The 22,556-nt window shown below is 35.3% G+C and overlaps 1 protein-coding gene across 3 annotated transcripts in view; it reads right to left on the bottom strand.

Annotated features, from left to right (window-relative positions):
* The window catches only part of LOC122629705 (TOX high mobility group box family member 3-like), a 199,713-nt gene extending 180,863 nt beyond the window's left edge, over window positions 1–18,850 (bottom strand). Inside the window, exons 1-2 of one of the 3 annotated variants that reach the window (XM_043813460.1) lie at window positions 18,508–18,850; window positions 18,299–18,410 (exon numbers count right to left, since the gene is read on the bottom strand). In XM_043813460.1, coding sequence (XP_043669395.1) covers window positions 18,299–18,370 — 72 coding nt within the window. In that variant the 5' untranslated portion in view covers window positions 18,371–18,410; window positions 18,508–18,850. The remainder of the gene's footprint in view (window positions 1–18,298; window positions 18,411–18,507) is intronic. The other 2 variants (XM_043813458.1, XM_043813459.1) reach the window with 2 other exon arrangements.
* Between the last annotated feature and the right edge of the window lie 3,706 nt (window positions 18,851–22,556).

Below are 22,556 nucleotides of genomic sequence, written 5' to 3'. Positions count from 1 at the left end.
TATTTGGTTCGGTTAATACATTAGGCGCGTGGAGTCCGTACACGTCGGTCGTTCGGTCGTTCGATCGGTCGATCGGTCGGTTGGTTCTTCGGTCGGTTGGTCTGCAGATCGATGGCTCGTTTTACGAGGGATTGTATTTAAATCACGTGTATACATTTTAATACGAACGATTTGGAGTAAAGAAGAAGGTAACGGGAAAGTTAAAGGAGAAAAAAATAAAAGAAAATAGAAACAGAGAAAGAACAGGAGATATAAAGTAGAGAATGAAAGAGATAGACAGACAGACACAGAATTAAATACACGCGTGTGTGTGTGTGTGTGTGTGTGTACGTGTGTGTGTTGTGTAAGTATGCAAGTATCAATTTAGATAAAGAACTCTTTATAGACAAGGTATATAATAATTATAATTAAGTGAAACTTCTTTTCTATTCGAAGTTATGACGGGTGTGTTCGATCTAACGACGTTTAACACACATATATAATATATATAAACCGTTAATCTCAACTACGTCAGGTGAGAATAGTACTTCGGTCAGATAGGTATTCATTAAAATCCAATATCTGGACTTTTAATGAACGATAACGCGTATATGAATGAGAGAAAGAGAGAAAGATAGAGAGAGGTCCGAGTTAAAGCAAAATTTTATCGATTCGTTCGTTTTTGATTGCCAATGGCGTCGAAATGTGTATGAACGAGACATGTGAAAGAGGGGGTGGAAAGAGGGGGGAGGATAATCGCAATGATTTCTCTTTCGATAACTTCCTTATAATCGAATATTATACACACACACACACACACACAGACACACACAGACATAAATACAATTACACGCAATTGGTCTGTACGAATATACATTCGGCGAGTCAAAAAATATGTTTGAATGATTTTTAATTGAAAAATCTATTGGTATTATTACGTTTATTTATTCGAGATTCTTGTTGAATATTTCCACAGTCAAGATTGCAATAATATAATAATTTTCGAGAGGAGAGAAAAACAAAAAGAGATGAATTATCGTAGAAATTATCGAAGAAAGATAATTGATTCGTAAAAGCATCTGAAAGAAACTTTTAGTTCATCCTTTATATTGATTAGAATATATTGGGTCCTTCGTAGTTGCTTAAGCCATTTAATCATATATTTCTTTTTTTCTTTTTTTTTTTTTTAAGAGAGGAACTTTTTATTAGGTCGTAGTTAATCGCACTTTATAATCTCTTGAATTTATTTATTTTTTTTCTTCTCATTTCCTTTTCATTTCTCTTTCCCTTACCTTACCTCTCCTTTTCTTTCCTATTATTCTCTTTTCTTTTCTTTTCTTTTCTTTTTTTCATTTTACTATCCAATGACAAGTTTCAGTATTACGAACCTATACCAATTTAAGTTTTAGTTAGAGAAGCCGTAATGTTTGCTCACGCGGAACGCTAATAAGGAGAGTCGGTATTTCAAATTTATAGCTTATCGTATATATAATATCTCTCTCTCTCTCTCTCTCTCTATATATATATATATATATATATATATATATAGACACACACACACACACACATATTACACACACATATATTATAAATACAAAGAAGCACATATTACGTGCATAAGATATCCAACGCAGGAAGAATATCGATTCATATATAATCCCTCTATCGGCTTCATTATATAGAGAACCTGCATACGTATTACTTAACACGTTAATTTAAATCTCTTTTCAGACATTTCGAATTACATTGGAGGAAGAGAGAAAGACTTCTTAGTCGAGTATATGATTGTTAAAGTTGTTAAGTTCCTTTAGAAACCTCTACGTTTTCATTAATACCTTTCTTACCATCAAGATGTATATACGAATATACGTATGTATATATGTACGTATATATATATATATATATGTACGTATGTACTTATTTACTTGTATAGATATACTTCTAAACAACACGGTTCTTAACGAACTTATTTTATGCGTATATACATAATTATACCAAGCAAACTATTATAAATGTTACTACACTTACGTACGATGTAACTTCGTTTTCTTTACATTGTTCAAAACCTATCATTTCTCTTTTATTCACTTTTATCTATGTAATAATAACAACAACAACAACAATAATAACAATAATAATTGTAGTAATAGTAATAGTAGTAGTAATAGTAGTAGTAATAATAGTACTAGTAATAATAGTAGTAGTAGAATAAAAAGCAGAGGAGAATGATATACGAGTGAAGAGAATGAAAATAAAAAAAAAAAGAAAGAAGATATGGAAGCACAATTTCTCTCTCTCTCTCTCTCTCTCTCTATATATATATATATATATATATATATATATATATGTATGTATGTATGTATGTATGTATGTATCTCATTCTTTGATTTTTCTTCACAACCGAACTCGGCCCTAATTTACAAGGGATCCAATATGAAATACACTTCGTTCGAGGTTTATTTGCGATTATTGCCTCCACTGATTTATAACCGACGTTTGATATCTTTATGTAAGGGTTCGGCCCAAGTATTTAATACCTTCACGACCAATCGGCTGCCACGACGATACTGTGCACGCTATTCTATAAGCTGGTAATAATATCATACATACACACACACACACACACACACATATATATAGGAAGAGGAAAAGAGAGAGAGAGAGAGAGAGAGAATTCACCTTTGATCCCGTTGAAACGAGTTCGTTTTTACAACGATGATTTGGGTGTGAAAATTAGATTAGATTTTTAACAATAAAACTTGAAAATGAATCGATCTCATATACACCTATATATCTTTTATATATATATTAAATAAAATCAATGAATATAATAGTATTTAACAAAAGGAATATAACTTTCTACTAACACGTATTATCTATACGTAGATTATTTTTTAAGATTAGATTTTTAACAATAAAACTTGAAAATGAATATATGAATATATATGTTGAATGAAACGAATTAATCGATATCAACGAATTATCAACTCGTGTCCTAATATGTATGTATTATCGATCACACAGATATTTATATTCGATAGAAATTTGAAATTTATATGAAATTAATCGATAGATATTCGATTTCTATTTTAACTAAATAAAAAATAAATGTTTACTTCCGTGCTTCCGTAATTTAAAAATAATGATTTTTATATATATATATATATATCTATCGTACTTGTTTCTTTCATTCTTTCTTTCTTTTCTTTCAAGTATCATCTAATTCACGCGTGTACGAGAACGCGATAATTTTTCAATAATCGATAAACTTTTTTTCCTGACGTTAATGACATAAGAAAATTGCTCGAAATTTCGATCAAAACGGTAAACGATATCACGAAACAACATCGATATTTAATACGTTCCGTCATTCGTAAATTTTCGGCTAACCTCTGACGCGGTTTCAAACGCATGTTCAATGCGTGTGTATATATATATGTATGTATGTATATATGTAGATATACATGTACATAGTATATACATATATCCACATACTAGATACATATGCGTAGATGTGTACGCGGTCATCGGGACGATCAACAAGTGGCTCATGATTTTGTCAGCGGTACCGGTGGTACACCACGCTTTAAAGTATCCCCTCTTTTCGTTACTCTTTATCGAATTCGCCATGTTACATTATACTTAGGTATATATATACGTATATACACATACACATATATATATACATATATAAATATATAGATACATACATACGTATATACATACGTAAATACATAGATACGTACATACGTACATACATCATACGTATATACGTACGTACGTACATACGTACATTCGTACATATATATATATTACTGTAGAGGTATAAATACGATATAGAAACAAGTGTAAAGTAGTATCGTAGAGACTCTTCTATCTCTCGTAAAAGATACACTCTCGATTCCGTCACTCGTGAGACCCTTTAAATAGTTCGTTCATCGAGCAACAAGTGCGAACGAGGATGGATTTTCACTGGTCCATTGATAGACCAAAAAAGAGGTATAGAGAGAAAGAGAGAGAGAGAGAGAGAGAGAGAGAGAGAGAGATGGGAAATGAGTTTTCACGTTCGATAGATGGCCTCGAGAGCCAGGAGCTTAGCAAGGTGTGCATAAACCGTCAATGATAATGTAAAGAGCTCTTTTAAATGTTCAATGATGCGTGTAACGTCCGATTTACGCACCTGTACGTATCTCTATACACGCACACACATACACGCATACATACACACAGATACATGTATATATATATATATATATATTTATACATGCATACAGAGTGAATCGAAAGTTCCTAGAAACGATTTGAAAAATCAATTAACTCTTCTTTCGGATACTTTTCAACAAAATCTAATACTCCTTTCGATTGTGTTAACTAAAAAAAAAAAAGAAATAAAAAATACGTTCTATTTACCCGCTTGTACTTTTTACTGTGTGTGTAATTCCAAAAGAAAAGAAAAAAAAATGAATGAGAGAGAGAGAGAAGTAGAGTAAAAGTAAAATGAAATGAAGTAAAGAAAAAGAAAATAAATAAATAAATATATATAAAAACAAATTCGACTCAAAAGTCTCGAAAAAGGAATAATTGATTTTTTAAATAAACTCTGCAAACTTTTCAGCCACCCTGTATACGTGTTTAGATCTGTACGAGTGTACGTGTATGCGTGTATACGTACGTATGTATGTATCTCGTTGCATCAGAGAGAATTTCGTGAACCGTGTGCAAAGTGCATCACGTTTGAAAAAAAAAAAAAGAAAAAGAAAAAAAGGATAAAAGGGAAGAAGAGTAAAGTTTCTCAACGTGTTTACTACATCGATGTCCTCTGCTACAGGTAAGAAAAGGATAGAAAAAGATAGTGTGAGAAAGAAAGAGAGAGAGAGAGAAGAGACGTGAAGGACCAAAACAGCAGACGCTCTTCTACCTCTGCTTCCCAGCTGCCGACCAACTGGCACCCTCTCTCTTCTTTTAAATTCCCTTTGGACGTTCGGGAAAGCGACTCCCGAACAGTCCCTTTTTTTATTTTTCTTTCTTCTTTCTTTTTCTTTACCCAAAAATCATGATCCTTCGAAAAATGTTGACACGTTAAAAAAAGAAATAGAAAAAAAAATAAAAAAAAAAAATGAAAAAATAAAATAAAGAATTTTCTATGTAACTATCAGAGGACGAGATCTTCGTTCTCGTGTTTCTTTAAAATTGGGACGGACGGGTAACGTTTGCAGGAAAAAAGAGAAATGAATAAATCGCGATATATATTCCTGGTAGTATCTAATCATAGCTTTTCGTAAATAAAAGAAAAGAAGTAAAAATATATATATATATATATATAGATAGATATGTAGATTTATATATAATCTATTGGAAACATTTCTGAATAATGTCTGTAAAAAAGAATTCGAGTAAGAGTCAACGAACGTAACTTTCACGACAATTTAACCTGTTCAAATATAAAAGAGAGAAGAATAGATGTATAAATGATATACTATCGTTACGAACTAGTCCCTCCTCTTTCTCTCTAAAAGAAAAAGAAAAAGAAAAAGAAAAAAGCACTGAAATAAAATAAAAAATTAAAGGAAGAAAAACAGGGGGAAAAAGATTCCAAAAAAAAAAAAAAGAAAAGAAAAGAAAGAAAGAGAAAAGAGAGGGGAGGAAAAGAAAGAAAAAAAAAAAAAAAGAGAGAAAAGGAAAGAAAAACGCTTTCGTGAGGTGAATTGACTAACAAGCAATTTTCAATTGATCGATCGATTGATTTACATAATCCACAAGAGTTAAATACATGATTCATATACAATAAGCGCTTATAAAATCGTCATTTATAAATACCGTCTGTTAGACGTACTTACGAGACTCTTTCATTTTCTTACAACATACTCATTATTACTGCATTATTACCAAAGAGAGCAAAGAATGTATATGTGGGAGAAACAAAGAAAGAGAGAGAGAGAGAGAGAGAGAGAGAGGGAGAGAGAGAGAGAGAGAGAGAGAGGAAAGAACACGAAGCGATGGAAAAGAAAGTTAATGCTAATTTATTTCCAATTACTATGGAAATACGAAAGCCCCGGTAAAAAAGATCTTTCTCTCTCTTTCTCTTTTTCTTTCTCCTTCCGTCCCCCTCTTCGCCTCTCTCTCTCTCTCTCTCTCTCTCTCTCTCTATCTATCTATCTATCTCTCTCTATCTCTCTCTCTCTTTTTCTCACTCCTTTTTCCAGGCATCGACGTTTTAACCCGCAATACATATTATTTTCAGAGCGTCGAGCAAAACTGCCGGGCCCCGGTGTGGTGCAATTATCTCTACGGTAATAATCGTGGCCCGAACGACAGCAACGTAATAACGCTAGTTTATGTTTCCAGCTAATGAGTTTGAAAAGAAATACGAAATAAGCGTGTACAAGTCTGTACTGTTGCGGGGGTGGGAGAAGAGAATGAGCCAGAGAGAGAAAGAGAGAGAGAAAAAAAGAAAAGTGTTTAAAAGAGGGAGACAGAGACCGAGAGAGAGAGAAAGAGAGAGAGAGAGAGAGAAAGCAGGAGAAAGAGAAAGAGAGAAAGAAAAAAAACGAAAGAGAAAGAAAAAGAAACGATGCACATTGATATTCAACGACGTCAGTTTTCCATCTACATACATATCTCTAAACTATACGGTTTCCTGGTTATATACTGGATAACGGTCATTAATTCAGTAACTTACAAGCGTAAAGAGTTGTACTTATGAGTGAAAGATAAAGAGAGACATACAGAGATAGAGTTAAAAAGAAAAAGAGAGATAGTGCAAGAAAAACAGAAATAAAGTAAAAGATATATATATATATATATATATATATATATATATATATAAAGAGAGTGGGAGAGAGAGAGAGAGAGAGAGAACAAGGCACGTCTCTTACACGTGATTTTGCGTGCAACATCTGTCATTTGCATAATTGGAACATCTGCTCGAACGATATTTCAGTCTAAGCGAACATTAGGATCGTATATGTATATAGATATATGTGTATCTACATATGTATACGCGATGAATTTAACGAGATATCGTTGTTTTTCTCTTCTTGTTTTTTCTTTCTATTTTTTCTTTTTTTTTTTTTTTACATTTTTCTTCTTCTTTTTTTTTCATAAACAACACCACGAAAGAAAATGTAAGACGGATGAGCAATTGCTGTTTTTGTTTCATACTTATATATGTTTATATATATATATATTTTTTTTTTTTCTTCTTTTTTTATAATCAGAATTACAAATGTTTTTCCTTCACGATCTCCGCATAATAATACTATGTAGGAATCGTAAATTGAAGAAGAAAATCGATCGATTAATTGATACTGTTTAACTGTTAGAAACGACGACGTAACGAGAACGTCGATGTTAATTGTTGCTGCGTACGTGATTCGAAATTAAGTATGATGGGGAAATAAAGGGAGAAATAGAGAGCGAGAGAGAGAGACAGAGAGAGAGAGAAAGAGATGGATTGAGAGTGAAAGAGAGAGAGAGAGAGAGAGAGAGAGAGAGAGAGAGAGAGAGAGAGAGAGAGAGAGAGATGAGACGATAAGCCGGCTTTATCGCTCTCCATGGTGCATCCTTCATTGTCCGAAATATTCTTGCTCATCCAATATCACGAGAATGCTGCAGACTCGGTGTTTAAAAAAAAAAAAAGAAAAAAGAAAGATAAAAAAGAAAAAAAAGAACGAAAAAAGAAATGAAAAGAGAGGGAGAGAGAGAAAGAGAGAGAGTATATATTGACATGCTTGCATCGTAATATAATATGTAACTACGTAGGTATGTATTTACATGATACAACATCATAAATATTAACGATACGTTTACAATCAACGAGTGTATCTGTTTTGAATTAAAGTGGATTTTTTTCTTTTCTCTTTTTTTTTTTTTCTTTCTTTAAATCGAAAGAATTAACGAAAAGTTGAAAAAAGATGATAAATCAGAAATCAAAAGCGAAGGGAAAAAAAAGTGAAAGAAATAAAAAGATTAATATCAATGAATTTTAATCTGTCACCCTGTATATTACACCTTCGAAGTATAATATTATTTCAAGCCCTTGAAAAAATCGATCGCGTTGGCAGTGGTTTAGCATAAAACAAAACGCAGCGTCGTTACCTTATATTTCTCGCAACGAAGATGACGATACCTCTTGAGAAGAGGATGACGACGACGACGATGACGACGACGACGACGACGACGACGACGACGACGACGATGATGAGGACGAGGACTATGACGAGCAATGCTCGTCAAGTGGAACAATTACCCAAAGAAAATGAGCCCGGATTCACCTTCCTACCAATTCAAGACATACATATCTCTCTTTATTCAACTACTTAACCGTGGTATGTTCCCTTTTCTTTCTATTATCTCTCGCGCTCTTCTCGTTATCTTTTCTAAGCCTTATTACGCTCTATCATGTTCTTTTTATTATGCAATATACGCGAATAATAATATATGTATGTATGTACGTATATACGTATGTATGTATATGTGTGTATTGTATATGCATGCATGTATATGTGTATATTGTATATATTTTATATGTATGCATATATATATATATATGTGTGTGTGTGTGTGTGTATATTGCGTACATTTGTGTATATCGTGTATATTGTATATATTGCATATGTATATGTATAGATATATAGAAGAAAAAATATATAGAGAAAAAAACTTTCACGACGTTCGTTTCAATATACTTATATATGTGTTTTAATGTAGTTATATACATTGAAACGAACGTCGTGAAAGTTTTCTTTAAAATATCGAGTAAACTTTTCTAATACGTTAATAATACGCATGACTTTTATACAGAATGCTTCAAAACTTTTTAGACGTACCAAAAGTTCCTAGCATCGTACTTTTACGATCCGAAAAAAGAAAATAAATAAATAAAAATTAATAAATAAATAAAACAGAAAAGAAAAGAAAAGAAAAAGAAAAGTTACTCCGGAAAGAGTCTCGTAAAAGGTGTAAATAAATTTGTAGGATCGCCTGGAAACTTTTGGTCCACCCTGTACATATGTATGTTACATTTGTCACGTGTATCGGAAGTACTTACATATGTATATATGCATCTATGTATGTACGTACTAACAGACGAGACGATGAGCTTAGACTACTTAGAAATAGAAAGAGAGATCTTTAGAATTTGATTTTCATTTGGAGCTCGGCCAAGGAAGCTTGTTTGACTTCGTCCCGTATACCACTACTTCCTGTTACTAATTTAGTTATTTCCAACATTTTAATTATCATTTATAAAGATATTTCATTACAAAATATCTAGGTATTACGATCGTCGAATGTACTTAAATTAAATTCAATTATAAAAATAAACAAATAATGTATAAGATAATAATATGTTATAATGTAATATAAAAAAAAAAGGAAATAAAAAAATATGTATGTATATATTTCAATTAATAATCATAATTAATACGTTCATATTATATTAATACAATATATTCATATTCATATTATTAATTGTATTTATTAAATTAATATATATATATATATATATATATATATATATATATATTATACACAAACAAATATATGAGAAATACCGGTTTCCGTTCGTTACCTTTTTAATCGAGACATCCAACGCGACGATTTTTCAATTTGTTAATCAATATAATAATTATAATTAATATATTCATATCGTGTACATACACGACAAAGCACGATTACTGTTCGTTAACTTTTTAATCGAGACATCTTACTCAACGCCACACCATTTTTCATGATTATCTTCTTGCAAGGATAAGTGCAAAATCAACTATACAAATTACATATATCATTGTCCTTTTTCATGATAAATGTGAAACGAGAGAAATAGAGAAATAGAGAGAGAGAGAGAGAGAGAGAGAGAGAGAGAGAGAGAGAGAGAGAGAGAGAGAGAAAGAGAGAGTATACGTATTAAACGTACCACTAAACCTATACGTGTACAAGTACATATAATGTGTACGTACATATGTACACATGTATGTGTCGACGGAGGTCAAATACGTTCCAAGGCAACGCGCAACCCACACTGTGATTTCGCGTTACGATTTATCGCGCATTTTCGGTACGCGTGGGCAACAATTGTTATGGAATTAATCACGGACGAATGAAAATTCCACGAGAACGAAGAAGCCGCGTTATATATTATTATCTACAAATTCGATCAATTTCTATACGTTTATTATTATTATTGAACATAATTACATACGAATCATTCGAATATCTATATTATATATCATTGTACAGTTTATGTATACGTGTGTATATGAATATGTGAGTGTGCGTATGTATACGTACAATAATAATTCCGTTGATTAAACATTTTGAGAAGAGATCGTAGAACGATTGAATATCCTTTAACGATTAATCGTATCTCTTGATGCGTTTAATTGGCCATTTGATCGTACGATTACTCTGGCAATCAGATTAATTAACGTGTCCGATAAGGTTGACAGTAATCGTTTATGAGAGATGTTTTTAAGATCGATAAACGAATGGCAGAAGTGACAGTTTTCTTTGATAACAATCGTGAACGGCCGCGAACGTTACCGAAGAAATTAAATTAGTTTGTAGGTTTCAGGTACGTGGTAATGATTAATAATCGATTATCCGATAGAATCTTAAGAAGGAACTAACGATGATACGAGTCAGAAAGAGAGAGAGAGAGAGAAAGAGAGAGAGAGAGAGAGAGAGAGAGAGAAAAGAAAGAAAGGAAATAAGCAAACAAAGTAGAGTGCATGCATTTATGCGATTTTCAAAACGCAACGGAAATAACGCGTCTCTTCTCTTCTACCTTTCGATGGGTTTATTTTAACGAAGGAAACGTACATATAAGGTACACTAATGAACCGAGAAAACGGCGCGAAACACACAGAGCCAGTGCCCGACTCTCTGAGGTTACTTCGTTAACGCGTGGCGTTTACTTTGCAAATGAAATTTTGATTGAGATTAAGTGTATATAACCGGCTTGTACGGAGCTCAATTTGCAAACGGAAATGAATAATCAATAGACGTTGAAACTACATTAGTAATTATACCTCGGGTACTTGTGTTTCTTCTTTCTCGACAATATCGATAGTAGAAATACGGAACGATCATACTATTTCGATAACTCGAACGATCGATTCTTCCTTCCTTCCTTCCTTCCTTCCTTCCTTTCTTTCTTTTTTTTCTTTCTTTTTTGCCCAAAGAATTTTAAATAAAATTTAAACCTAACGATTTCCTACTTTCTTATATCTACATCGTTTTTATCGTTTAACTTGAATACGAAATGATCATAATTTTCGAACGAACGATCGATCGATCGTTATCGTTTCTTATCGTATATTTTAATAACGCAAAAGCGGAACGATCATATTTTTAGATTATATTTTTAGATTGAAAAAAATCGATCGAATCTTTTTTTTTTTTTTTTGAATTTTTGAATAAAATTTACACGCGACGATTTCGTTCTTATCGTTTGTCCCGATGAAAGAAATACGGAACGATAATATTTTTCGATAACTTGATCGATCGATCGATCGATCGCTTCTTCTTACAAATTTTAAATAAAATTTACGCGCGACGATTTCATTATTATCTCATCAACGTTTTTATCATTTATTATGATAAAAGAAACAAAAAACGATCGTATTTCTCGATAATTCGATCGATCGATCCTTCCTGAGAATTTGGAATCAAATTTATACGTTCTTATCTCGTCGTCGTCGCTCTTATTTATTTTGCAAAAAAAAAAAAAAAAAGAATTCGATAAAACGATAACGACAATATTTTTCCATATATATACTGTATATATACTCCTGTATCAAGGAAGAAATTGAAATTGAAAGGAACGAGATAGTAAATAGCACGGGATTATATCGATTTGTTATGGCTTCTTTTCGTGGCAGAAAGTAGGTATTCTAACGGAATTTACCGTGGTCATACTTTGTAAACCCCCTCACGAAACCAGTCGGTGAAACTTTAATGCGACAAAGTTTTCAAACTTCCCGCCATACATCAGCCCCCGCTTGTACCCGTCCCGTTCCCCCACCCCTGCCTCGACCTCGTCGTTCTGATAATTCAGTCGGCAAAGTTCCGTCGTATAAGTACTTTACCTTCGACCTGCATGATGAAAATTACGAGGTAGATAGATAGATAGATGAATAGATGAATGAATAGACGAATGAATAAAAAAAAATGAATAGGAAAACGAAAGCGAGTAATGAACTTGATATAATTTTTGATTTAACAGTTCATTCTCTATATGCTCGAAGAAAGAAAAAAAAAGGGAAATACAAAAAAGAAAATAACAGCAAATCGGATCGAGTGCCACCCGATCGATCTATCGAAAGCACTATTATATAGGTTAATTATCAGAGACAGTGTTGCAGGCTCGTTGATACGACGAAAGTAAAAGCAACGATTTGTGTTTCTTTTTTCTTCTTCTTCTTCTTCTTCTTCTTTTTTTTTCTTTTTCTTCTTTTCGTTCGAAGTATAAAATCGGATAGGTGTAATTCTCTCGCGTAACTTTCACGTAAAATTTATCATCGAATATGAATTTAAGATCTCGGTGAAAGTCACGTTGAGTATATCGTTACAATAAAAAAGTCCATTGCCCTGTTTTCTTCCTTGTGTACTTACTTACTTCTCACCACTAGCATTCGTACTTAATCGAATTGTTCCACTTTCTAGCTCGACACGATACACGAAGAATACGACTATACAACAACGACGACGATGACGACGACGACGACGACGACGACACAAACCAACACACGGACTTGCACACACAAATAAGATGTATGCAAATGGTGAAATAAGAACGTACAGGCAGGTAGTACATATGTATATTCGTATGTATATATATATATATATATATGTATGTATGTATATGTATATACAAGAAGTTGCTCGAAGAGACTCGAAGAAATTTTTATCGAACAAGTTAGAAATTTTCCGACCGACTGACTACTCGAATGCATTCGTCATTGCAGACGTTATTTGATTTACCATACCGACTACAACTCTACTACAGGGTGATTCATATTAAATATTTATCAATTACTTTCGTCTCCAAAGAAAGAAACTTCAAATATTATACATCTCTACATGAGAAGCCGACTTAAAATTTAATATTAGAAAAATTAAATGTATAAATTAATAATACAAAAAATGTAATATTGGTAAATTAATATCAATAAATTAAATAATAATAATAATAATAATAATAATAATGTCGTATCGATAATAATATCGAAGAAATATCGATGAAAAAATAATGGATAGAAAGAACAAAAAGAGAAAAAGAAAAGAAAAAAAGTAATGTAACGTTAAAGTTTCTTTTCTATCACCCTGTATTTAAAATTTATGCATATATATGTATATATACACACATAAATGCGTGCACACATAGAGTATACGCGTATATTCGAATATATATGCAACGAACGTAGAAATAACATTCGTCCTTGTTTACCTCGATTTCAAACTCCTGGATTATGACGTCCTTTCAAATACTGAAAAATTCTATCACGCTAAGGCCATCCAAAGAGATCCGATCCATCCATCTTTCAAAAAGTTTCATCCGATCGCGATCGACGTTATCGAAGTTATACCTTGTACGAGCAACTCGCATAAATAAGAAAAACGTTTCCTAAAGCTTGTTTCTTTCGTGTTACCTTACGAGCCATGCCCCTTTTTCTTTTCGTCAAACTACGAAATCCCGAAAGAAATTTTCTTTTTCCAAAAGAAAATTTATTTTTCTTCGAAAAATCTTTTTACCTCGTTCGTTCTCTCTCTCTCTCTCTCTCTCCTTCTCAAAAAAAAAGTAAAGAAAAGAAAAAAAAAAGAAAGAAAGAAAAAAGAAAAAGAACTTTTTTGGGTCGATCTAATGCCACCTTATTTCACGTGAACTTATTAGAGTTTGCGTAAAGAAGAATGTAAACTGATTCGACTGGACTAGAAGATAAGACAGTCTGAGTTAACGTTCTATCGTACGAACGCTTGTCCATCCTAATCTTTTAACATCACGTTACCTTCCCCATTCCCTTCTCTCTCTTTCTCTCTTTCTCTCTGTCTCTTTCTCTCATGTTTCACAGGTCTACACATAATTTCATCTACCTTACGTTCCGATGTATAACTCTTTCGATGACGTTGAAAAAAGGAAAAAAAAAAAGACAAAGAAAGAGGAAACAGGAAAAAGAAAAAGGAAATGAAACGACACGAGAGAAAAAGATACGAGAAGAATATACGAGAAGGTACAAAGGTACAAACAAAGAGAAAAATAGAAAGAGAGAGAGGGAGAGAGAGAGAGAGAGAGAGAGAGAGAGAGAGACAGAGATAAAAGTGAAAGAGATAGAAATAGAAAAACAATTTCGCGGAGGAGAGAATACACAGATTTTTTTTCATTAGCCGGTAAGCGAATCGCTGTAACACGATGGGAAAATTCAATTACGTACGTTCGTTAAAACAAATTTACTTTATACTTTCGCGATCACGAATTTTAATTTGTTCGTCTCGGCTAGCGTAGTTATATAGAAAGAATGGACGTGTATGCGCGCGCCTGTATATACACTGTGAGTATGTATATATGTATATATACATATTATATATATATGTGTGTATTGTATATATATATATTTCTCTCTCTATTTCTCTCTTACATTCTTCTTTTCTTTTTCTACTCTTAAAAAGTGCGCTTGCGTGCACGCGTGTATACGTGTGTCTGATCATAAGTGTATATCTCTTACATTATATATATATATATGATTTATATATAGTTTACGTATATACTTTTGTATAATGTTCTATGTATGTATGTATGGGATGTAAGTATGAAAGTTGTATGATGTATGTCGATAAAGTATGTATGATGTGTTACATATATATATATATATATATATATATATATATATATATATGATAGTTGTATATATGTATATTGTATATAAGTAGAAGTTGCGTAGTACATTGTATATATGTAGAAATTGTATCAATGTACGTACATATGTATATGTATACGTGTATGATGTCTCTGTATTATGTTGATGTTACAATATATCTATATATATATATATAGGAAATTGTATGTATTTAATGTATGTTGTATCTCTATGCATATGATGTATAATAAGTGTAGAAGTAGATTGTATGTATACTTGTATGTTATATATTTTGTATGGTATATATATATTATGTATGTATATATGTATGTATGTATAAATGTATATATACATATATATATGTATATATGTATGTATGTTTTTTATGCCCTTTCAATCTACGTTTATTCATTCTTTTATGGATACCTGCCGGGCTCGCCTTTCATTTTGTTTCAACAGAGAAGAGGACCGAATGAAAAGTTGAAACGAGCGGCGGAGGGATGGAGGAGAAATAAACGAGAACGAGAGAACTAAAAGAAAAAGAGAAAGAGAAAGATGGAGAGAAAAAGAGAAAGAAAAAGAGAGAAAGAGAGAGAAAGAGGAAGAGAGAGAGAGAAAGAGAAAGAGAAAGAGAAAGAGAAAGAGAAAAGAGAGGTATAGGAGTAACAAGAAACGAAGGAAGAGGAAGAAAAGGAAGGAGGAGGAGGAGGATGAGGATGAGAAAAATAGAGAGGGAGAGAGAGAGAGAGAGAGAGAGAGAGAGATGATGAAAGATATAGAGATGATGAGAGAGAGAGGGAGAAAGAGAGAGAGAGAGAAGTTGTTACAGTCGAGAAGAGAGAAGGAAAGAGGGTAAAAGTAGAGACCTACGATGGAAACGGCGGAAGACCTATAGAGAAGGGGTAGATAAACCGATAGAAATGCATTAGATATCCGCAGACGATATTACCCGAGGAAAAATTCTACTTTCTCAAAGAGTCACTTTCTCTCTCTCTCTCTCTCTCTCTCTCTCTCTCTCTTTTTCTTTCTCTCTGTTACCCTTTAAGAGTACTTTTCAAAGATTTTTTTTTAAACGCTATAATTCACTGATCTTATGGTACGAATTAGTTATTAAATAATAATAATAATAATAATGATAATGATAATAATAGTAATGATAATGATAACGATAATAAAAATAATAATGATAATAATGATATATAAGTATAGACGTACACAGAAAATTCTTTACAGAGAAAGGAGAAAAGATCCGAAGAGAAAAAAGAAAGGTAGAAATACAAAAAAAAAACACAGACACACACAATAAAAAGATATCGTCATCAACGCGAAAGCGTCCATGAAACAATCGTTAGAAATGGATACCTAGCTCGCTAAAAAGAAACATTGGACGACGCACGCGGGCTCTTATATACATACGTATACACACGCGCACACATATATCATATACATTATATATATATATATATATATATATATATATATATTGGCAAACAAGGCGAGGATGATTAAACGCATAGAGTCTGCATTAATAGGTTCTCTCTGCTTTGTATAGGTATTGCACTCTCCCCTCTCCCCTCCTCCTCCTCCATATCCCTCTCCATCTCTATCTCTATCTTTCTCTATAGAACGATCGGACGGTTTCGTCGATGGGTACGCCCGATCGGAAACATCGATTGTGATGCCAAACTCGGCGAGACATTGACAAAAACAGAGAGAGAGAGAGAAAGAGAGAGAGAGAGAGAGAGAGAGAGAGAGAGAGAGAGAGAGAGATTTAATGTAGACGAACGTTTCAAATCAGATCAAACGAAAAAATATGGATTACGGAACGTGCATCTCTTTCTAAACTTTACGACGTTACTTCATCTTTGATTTTACGATATTCTTGCTATCTTAGTCTCTCTCTTTCTTTCTCTCTCTTTTTCTCTCTTTTGCTCTGTCATCCTTTTTTTCTTTATTTTTCTTTTTCTTTTCTCTTCTTTTCAATTTTTTTTTTTTTGTTTTCTTTTCTTTCTTTTCTTTTTCCTCTCTGATAAGAGGTTAGATCAAAAGTTTCTAGATGGACAACAAAAGTTTCTAGAGGATTTTAAAAAATCAATTATTTCTTTTCGAGACTGAACTATTGTTTCCTCTTTCTTTTTTCTTTCTCCACAATCCTACCACCCACCTCGCCATCACGTAGATCGTAAAGCTACGACGAGCCTATCTATAAACCCGTACAAAGTTAGAAAAAAAAAAAGAAAGAAAAGAAAAAGGAAGAAAAAAAATGAAAAGGATATAATCGATTTTAAAAATCGATCATCACCCGGAGAGAACTTCTTTTCAGATCCCATCGTGTAGTAAACTATTTGAAAGATTCGAGAACGCTACTATGTATATATGCGTCGACCGCATAAGATCTCTCCTTCTCTCTCTCTCTCTCTCTCTCTCTCTCTCTCTCTCTCTCTTTCGCGCGTGCACAGTTGAAACGATTAATAATTTTTCCATTCTTTTCCTTAACAGCGAACAATGGGAAACGAGATTATACAACGTTTTCCGAGAAAGCTATTACGCTTGGAAATGAGAGAGAAAGAGAAAGATAGAGAAGGAGAGAAAGAGAGAGAGAGAGAGAAAAAGGGAGAGAAAGATAGATAGGATTTATTGTATATCGCGAATAAAAGGAACTTCACCATATTTCACGAAAGTAATTACAGTGTGAGAGAGAGAAAGATAGAAAAAGAGAGAGAGAGAGAGAGAGAGAGAAAGAGAGAGAAAGAGAGAGGTGGCGCATAAAAAGAAAGTTTTTCGCAGGAAGAAACTTTTGCATTATAACTTTCGTACTTTCGATAAGAAAAGATATAACGTCAAGTAGAGAAAGAGAGAGAGAGAGAGAAAGAGATAAAGAGAGCAAGAGAGAGAAAACGGCTCTTGGCAGAGCCACAAATGAAACAAAGAATCTCGACAGAAGGTTGTAACGTTAAAAAACTTCTGCGAATTGTAAGAGAAGATTGACCGTTGTTAGAAATATTAAGGTTACGTTTCCTTTCATAGGACCAATGATCGAACGTCTCTCAAGAGAAACGTTACGTGTAGTACGAATCGAATCCAAAAGAGTGCGCCCTTCGAAAAGCGCGCCAAATTCTTGTCGATGCTAATGCGTGGTTGAGAAAAAAAAAAGAGAAAAAAAGAAAAATTAAAAAGATGAGAGAAGAAAAGAAACGAAGAATCAGAAAGAAAAATAAACGTAAATCCAATACGCGCACACGTACGCACATATGCGTGGGTGTGTGTACGTATAAATTATTAATGATTATTAATCGCGTATCTCTTTTTATCTAACGTTGAAATTCGTACGTTCGTTGAAAACGTGCGTTCGTAATATTCGTGATAAACGCGATATAACCAATTGTCCCAGATAATACGAAGGTTCAATAAAAGAAAATTCGCCGATAGATGATATTTTATAACAGATAGATAAATAAACTAACCTTATAGGAATACTGATCGAACATTCTGCAGACGTCGTCGTTGGAGAGAACCGAGTAACCCGCTGTGTCCATGCTGTCCCTCCTCTTCTTCTCGTCTCCTGGAATACGAGTCCTTGGTGAGTGAAAAACAAAAGAAAAAAAAAGAAAAATAAAATAGAAGAATCGTCAAGTGGCACCAAATCGAAGACACAAGATCGAGTGATCGCTACCGAATAAACTGATCGCGATCGCACCGGCAATACCGTCGCTCATCGTACGATCCTCGTTGTTTCTTCAACACGTATGTTCGCCATCCACGATTAACAACAACACTTTCGAGGGATCGAACGAGGATCGAGCCCTTTTTTCCTTTTCTCTCTCTCTCTATCTATGTCTGTCTATCTCTCCTTTTCCTTTTTTTCGTCTCTACCACGATGATCGTCGTTACGTTTCTGGTTTTTGTTCGCACGTTTACACTCTCTTTCGAATCGTCGCGACACGAGATCGAAAACGTACGAACGACGAACGAACGAACGTACGAATGAACGAACGAACGAACGAACCAACCAACGAACGAATGTATCGCGAACACTCGGCTTTTCCTTCGGCTCGAACGAACGAACGAACGAGCGAGCGAGCGAGCGAGCGAGCGAACGAAGGAACGAAAGAACGAACGAGTTTACCGGCGTCTACTTCTCTTCCGAACGAACGAACGAACGAACGAACGAAGCAACGAACGTAACGCGATACGATCCTATCGATCGATTATCGAAAGATCATCGAACGCCTCCAGCGATTATCGCACGCTTCTCGTCAACGATATTATGGCGTCCCCCTGACATGGCGGATTACTTTCGATCGTCCCGACTGTCTCGCGAGATCGCCTCCCCACCCCATCGCCCGACGATCCACCACCTTCCGCTCTTTCTCTCTCTCTCTCTCTCTGTCTTTCTTTTCTCTCTTTCTTTTTCTTTCTTTCTCTCTCTTTCTCTCTTTCTTCCGCGTCCGTCCTTCTTCCTTTCCTTTTTAATGACAATGTCGTAGGAGGACGAAAAAAGCCGAAGAGATAAAAGAAGAAAAGGACAAGTTCGACGACACGTGGCGACGATTAAGTTATTGGTCCTCCGTATAGCCAAGAGGGCTCAACTCGTTCGTCCTCTTTTCTTTCTTTTTTTCTCTCTCTCTCTCTCTCGTTCTTCTCTTTCTCTCTTCTCTCTTTCTCTCTCTCGTTCTTCTCTCTCTCTCTCTCTCTATCCCTCTCTTTCTCTCTCTCACGTGATCAAGAGAGGATTCTCGGGCGTATTCGACGCGACGACAGGCCAGCGAATCCTCCGGATAGTCCTACTCCTCTTCCTCCCTTCCTCCTCCTCCTTCACCTCCACCTCCTCCTACTACTACTACTACTCCTTCTCTTTCTCCTTTACCCCCTCGCGGCTTTGAGGTTAGTACGTTCGGGATAAGCGCCGCACGCGGATTAGGCTAGGTCGCGCGCGACTCGCGTCGTGCGCGCAACGCGTGCTGCCTCGCGATAGTAAGCGCGTCGAGCGTCGACCACCGTCGACGCAGTGCGCGACTGAGTCGCGTGCTGAGAGGGTGGGGGCAGAGGGGTAAGGGGTATAGCAGGGGAGGGGGTGCACCACCCCTCTCCCACCACCCCACGCGGCGCAATCGGCACTACCACCTCCTACCTACCTATTTCTCTCTCTCTCTCTCTCTCTCTCTCTTTCTCTCCCTCTCTTTCTGTCTATCTCTTTCTCTGTTTATCTACTGTCATTCGTTCTCTCCTTCTCTTTCACTGTTTGACTGCATATGTCTCTCTCTTTCTTTCTCTCTTTCTTTTCTCTCTTTCTTTCTTTCTTTTTCTTTCTCTTTCTCTTTCTCTTTGTTTCTTTTGACTGCTGCTTTTCTTTCTCTCTTCGTCTATTTATATAGCCTTCTCTTTCTTTTCTCTCTTCATTTCAGACGTCTTCCGTTTCACTCACTCGCAATTTCCCTTTCTCTTTCTCTCTTTTCTTTCTCCCCACTCTATCCGTTCTACACTAGCTACTCTACTATACTACTACTACTACACTACTACTACTACTACTACTACTGTACTACACTACTTTACTACACTACTACTACTTTTGCTTCGCTACCGTTACCAACATATATACATATGTATATAAAGTACGTAGGTGCGCAGGTCCGGACGGATTCACGAGCGTCCCGCGCCACTACATCGCCGAAACTACTCTCAAAATTATATATATATATATATATATATATATATATACACACACACACACACACACGAATATATGTATAATACTCGTATGGATGAATAGATAGATGGATGGATATGTATACATATATGTGTACGTATGTACGTACATATATACTCCTCGTCCGCTACTTTCCGTTCGTGATAATAACACGGAAATTGGGATCGATCTCTTAGAGGAGTTAGCGCGTTAGAATTAGCCCTAATCTGATTCTCACATTCTATCTATTCACGAAGAAAAAGAAAATTTCTTTTTCGTTCGACGATAGAGAGACGATCGAATATTACGTTTTTTTTTTATGAATCGTTGAGAAGAAAAATCGTCTCCGAGTAAAATACAACAATGGAACGATACTTTTGCATCACTTTTTTTCATGCATACCATAGAATTGTCTCACGTTCCTTTTTAATTACTATACGACCGGTACACTTACATACTTTCGTATACATATGTAGTATATACATATACATCATACATAGATACATATATCTCTATCTTGCTCGTAAGTCAATGACAAGCACACCGGCGTTACGGCGAGCTCCGAAACGAAGTGCTTTTAGTCCGAGAGTCGTTTATTTACCATGTCCCTCCCATTCATACGTTCTGACAAAAAAAAAAAAGAAGCAAAAAAGGAAAAAACAGAAAAAGAAAAGGAAAAAAAAGGAAGAAAAAAATATCGTACGTCCTAAGTCTTTCTATTCATTTCCGTTTATTCCAATTTCCTATTCCATTATCATCATCCGATAGAAGTTCACAAGGATTTTTATTTATCCCTATGAAAAAATTATCGCTTGTCTCACGAAGAAAAATTTCATTATTAAAATATATATGCATACATACATATACATATATATATATATATATATATATATATCGACCAGATTGATCACAAAGAAATTAACAAAAGCAATCCACATATCGCCGTCATTTTACAAGGATCAGGATTAGGATCTTTCGTACAGGAAGAATATCCGTAGGCGGACACGTGGTTCGCACGTGGGTTTCATTCATGAACAGCGATCGTAGGTCGTAACGGGCGCAACGGCAGCAGCAGTAGCAGCAAGAGAGCGTGTCGGTGATAGTACCGGCGGTAGTGATCGTAGAGGAGGAAGAGGAGGAAGAGGAGGAAGAGGAGGAGGAGGAGGACGAGTAGTAACAGCAGTAGTAATAGCAGTAGTAGTAGCAGCAGTAGTAGTAGCAGCAGTAGTAGTAGTAGTAGTAGTAATAGTAGTAGTAGTAGTACTAGTAGTAGAGTACTGTGGTAGTCATAGGAAGCAAGCAAGCAAGCAAGCAAGCATCAGTAGCACTAGCAGAGGTAGCAGAGGTAGACAGGAAGGCAGGAAGGTCGGGCTTGTTGGCTGGTAAAAGCAGAGGCAGCACAGAGGTAGAAGCCCGTGGAGTGGAGTTTGTAGTGGCATGGTGCGCGAGTTTACGCGCTGGATTTTCGCCCCGAGCCAGCCAGCCAGCCAGCCAGCCAGCCAGCCAGCCAGCCAACCAGTCAGCCAACCAAGCCAGCCATCCAGCCATCCAACCATCCACCCAACCATCCAGTCAACCAGCCACCCGGAGGAAGCGAGCGAGCAAGAGAGGACCGTCGGGTCAGGCGTGATATCTGAATCCTCCCCGCTTCCTACTACCTCTTTCATTCTCTCTCTCTCTCTCTCTCTCTTTCTCGCTTTCAACTCGTTGCTTCTCTCTTTCTATCTTTCTCTCTCACTCTCTCTTTCTGCTTCTCTCCTTTCAACGCCTTGCGATCTCTTCTGCGTGTCTCGTGCGTCCCTCTCTCTCTTTCTCTCTCTCTTTCACTCTCTATCGCTTTCGCTCTCGCTCTTCGTCTACCGTTTGCACCCTTATTACCATCCTTATCCCTCCTTCTCTACTCTCATACTTTCTCCTCTCTCTCTCTCTCTCTCTCTCAAACGCGAACGTTTCTCGCTATCTCTCTTACTCTCTCGATACGAGCTTCGTGCCACGAGTACTCGCCAGACGACCTTAGGATTGTGCTCCAGTGCCCC

This window comes from Vespula pensylvanica, chromosome 5, assembly GCF_014466175.1.
Source record: "Vespula pensylvanica isolate Volc-1 chromosome 5, ASM1446617v1, whole genome shotgun sequence".
NCBI classification, from domain to species: Eukaryota; Metazoa; Arthropoda; class Insecta; order Hymenoptera; family Vespidae; genus Vespula; species Vespula pensylvanica.
Note: the sequence above shows the minus strand (reverse complement) of the source record. Positions and strands in the feature narration are given on the sequence as shown.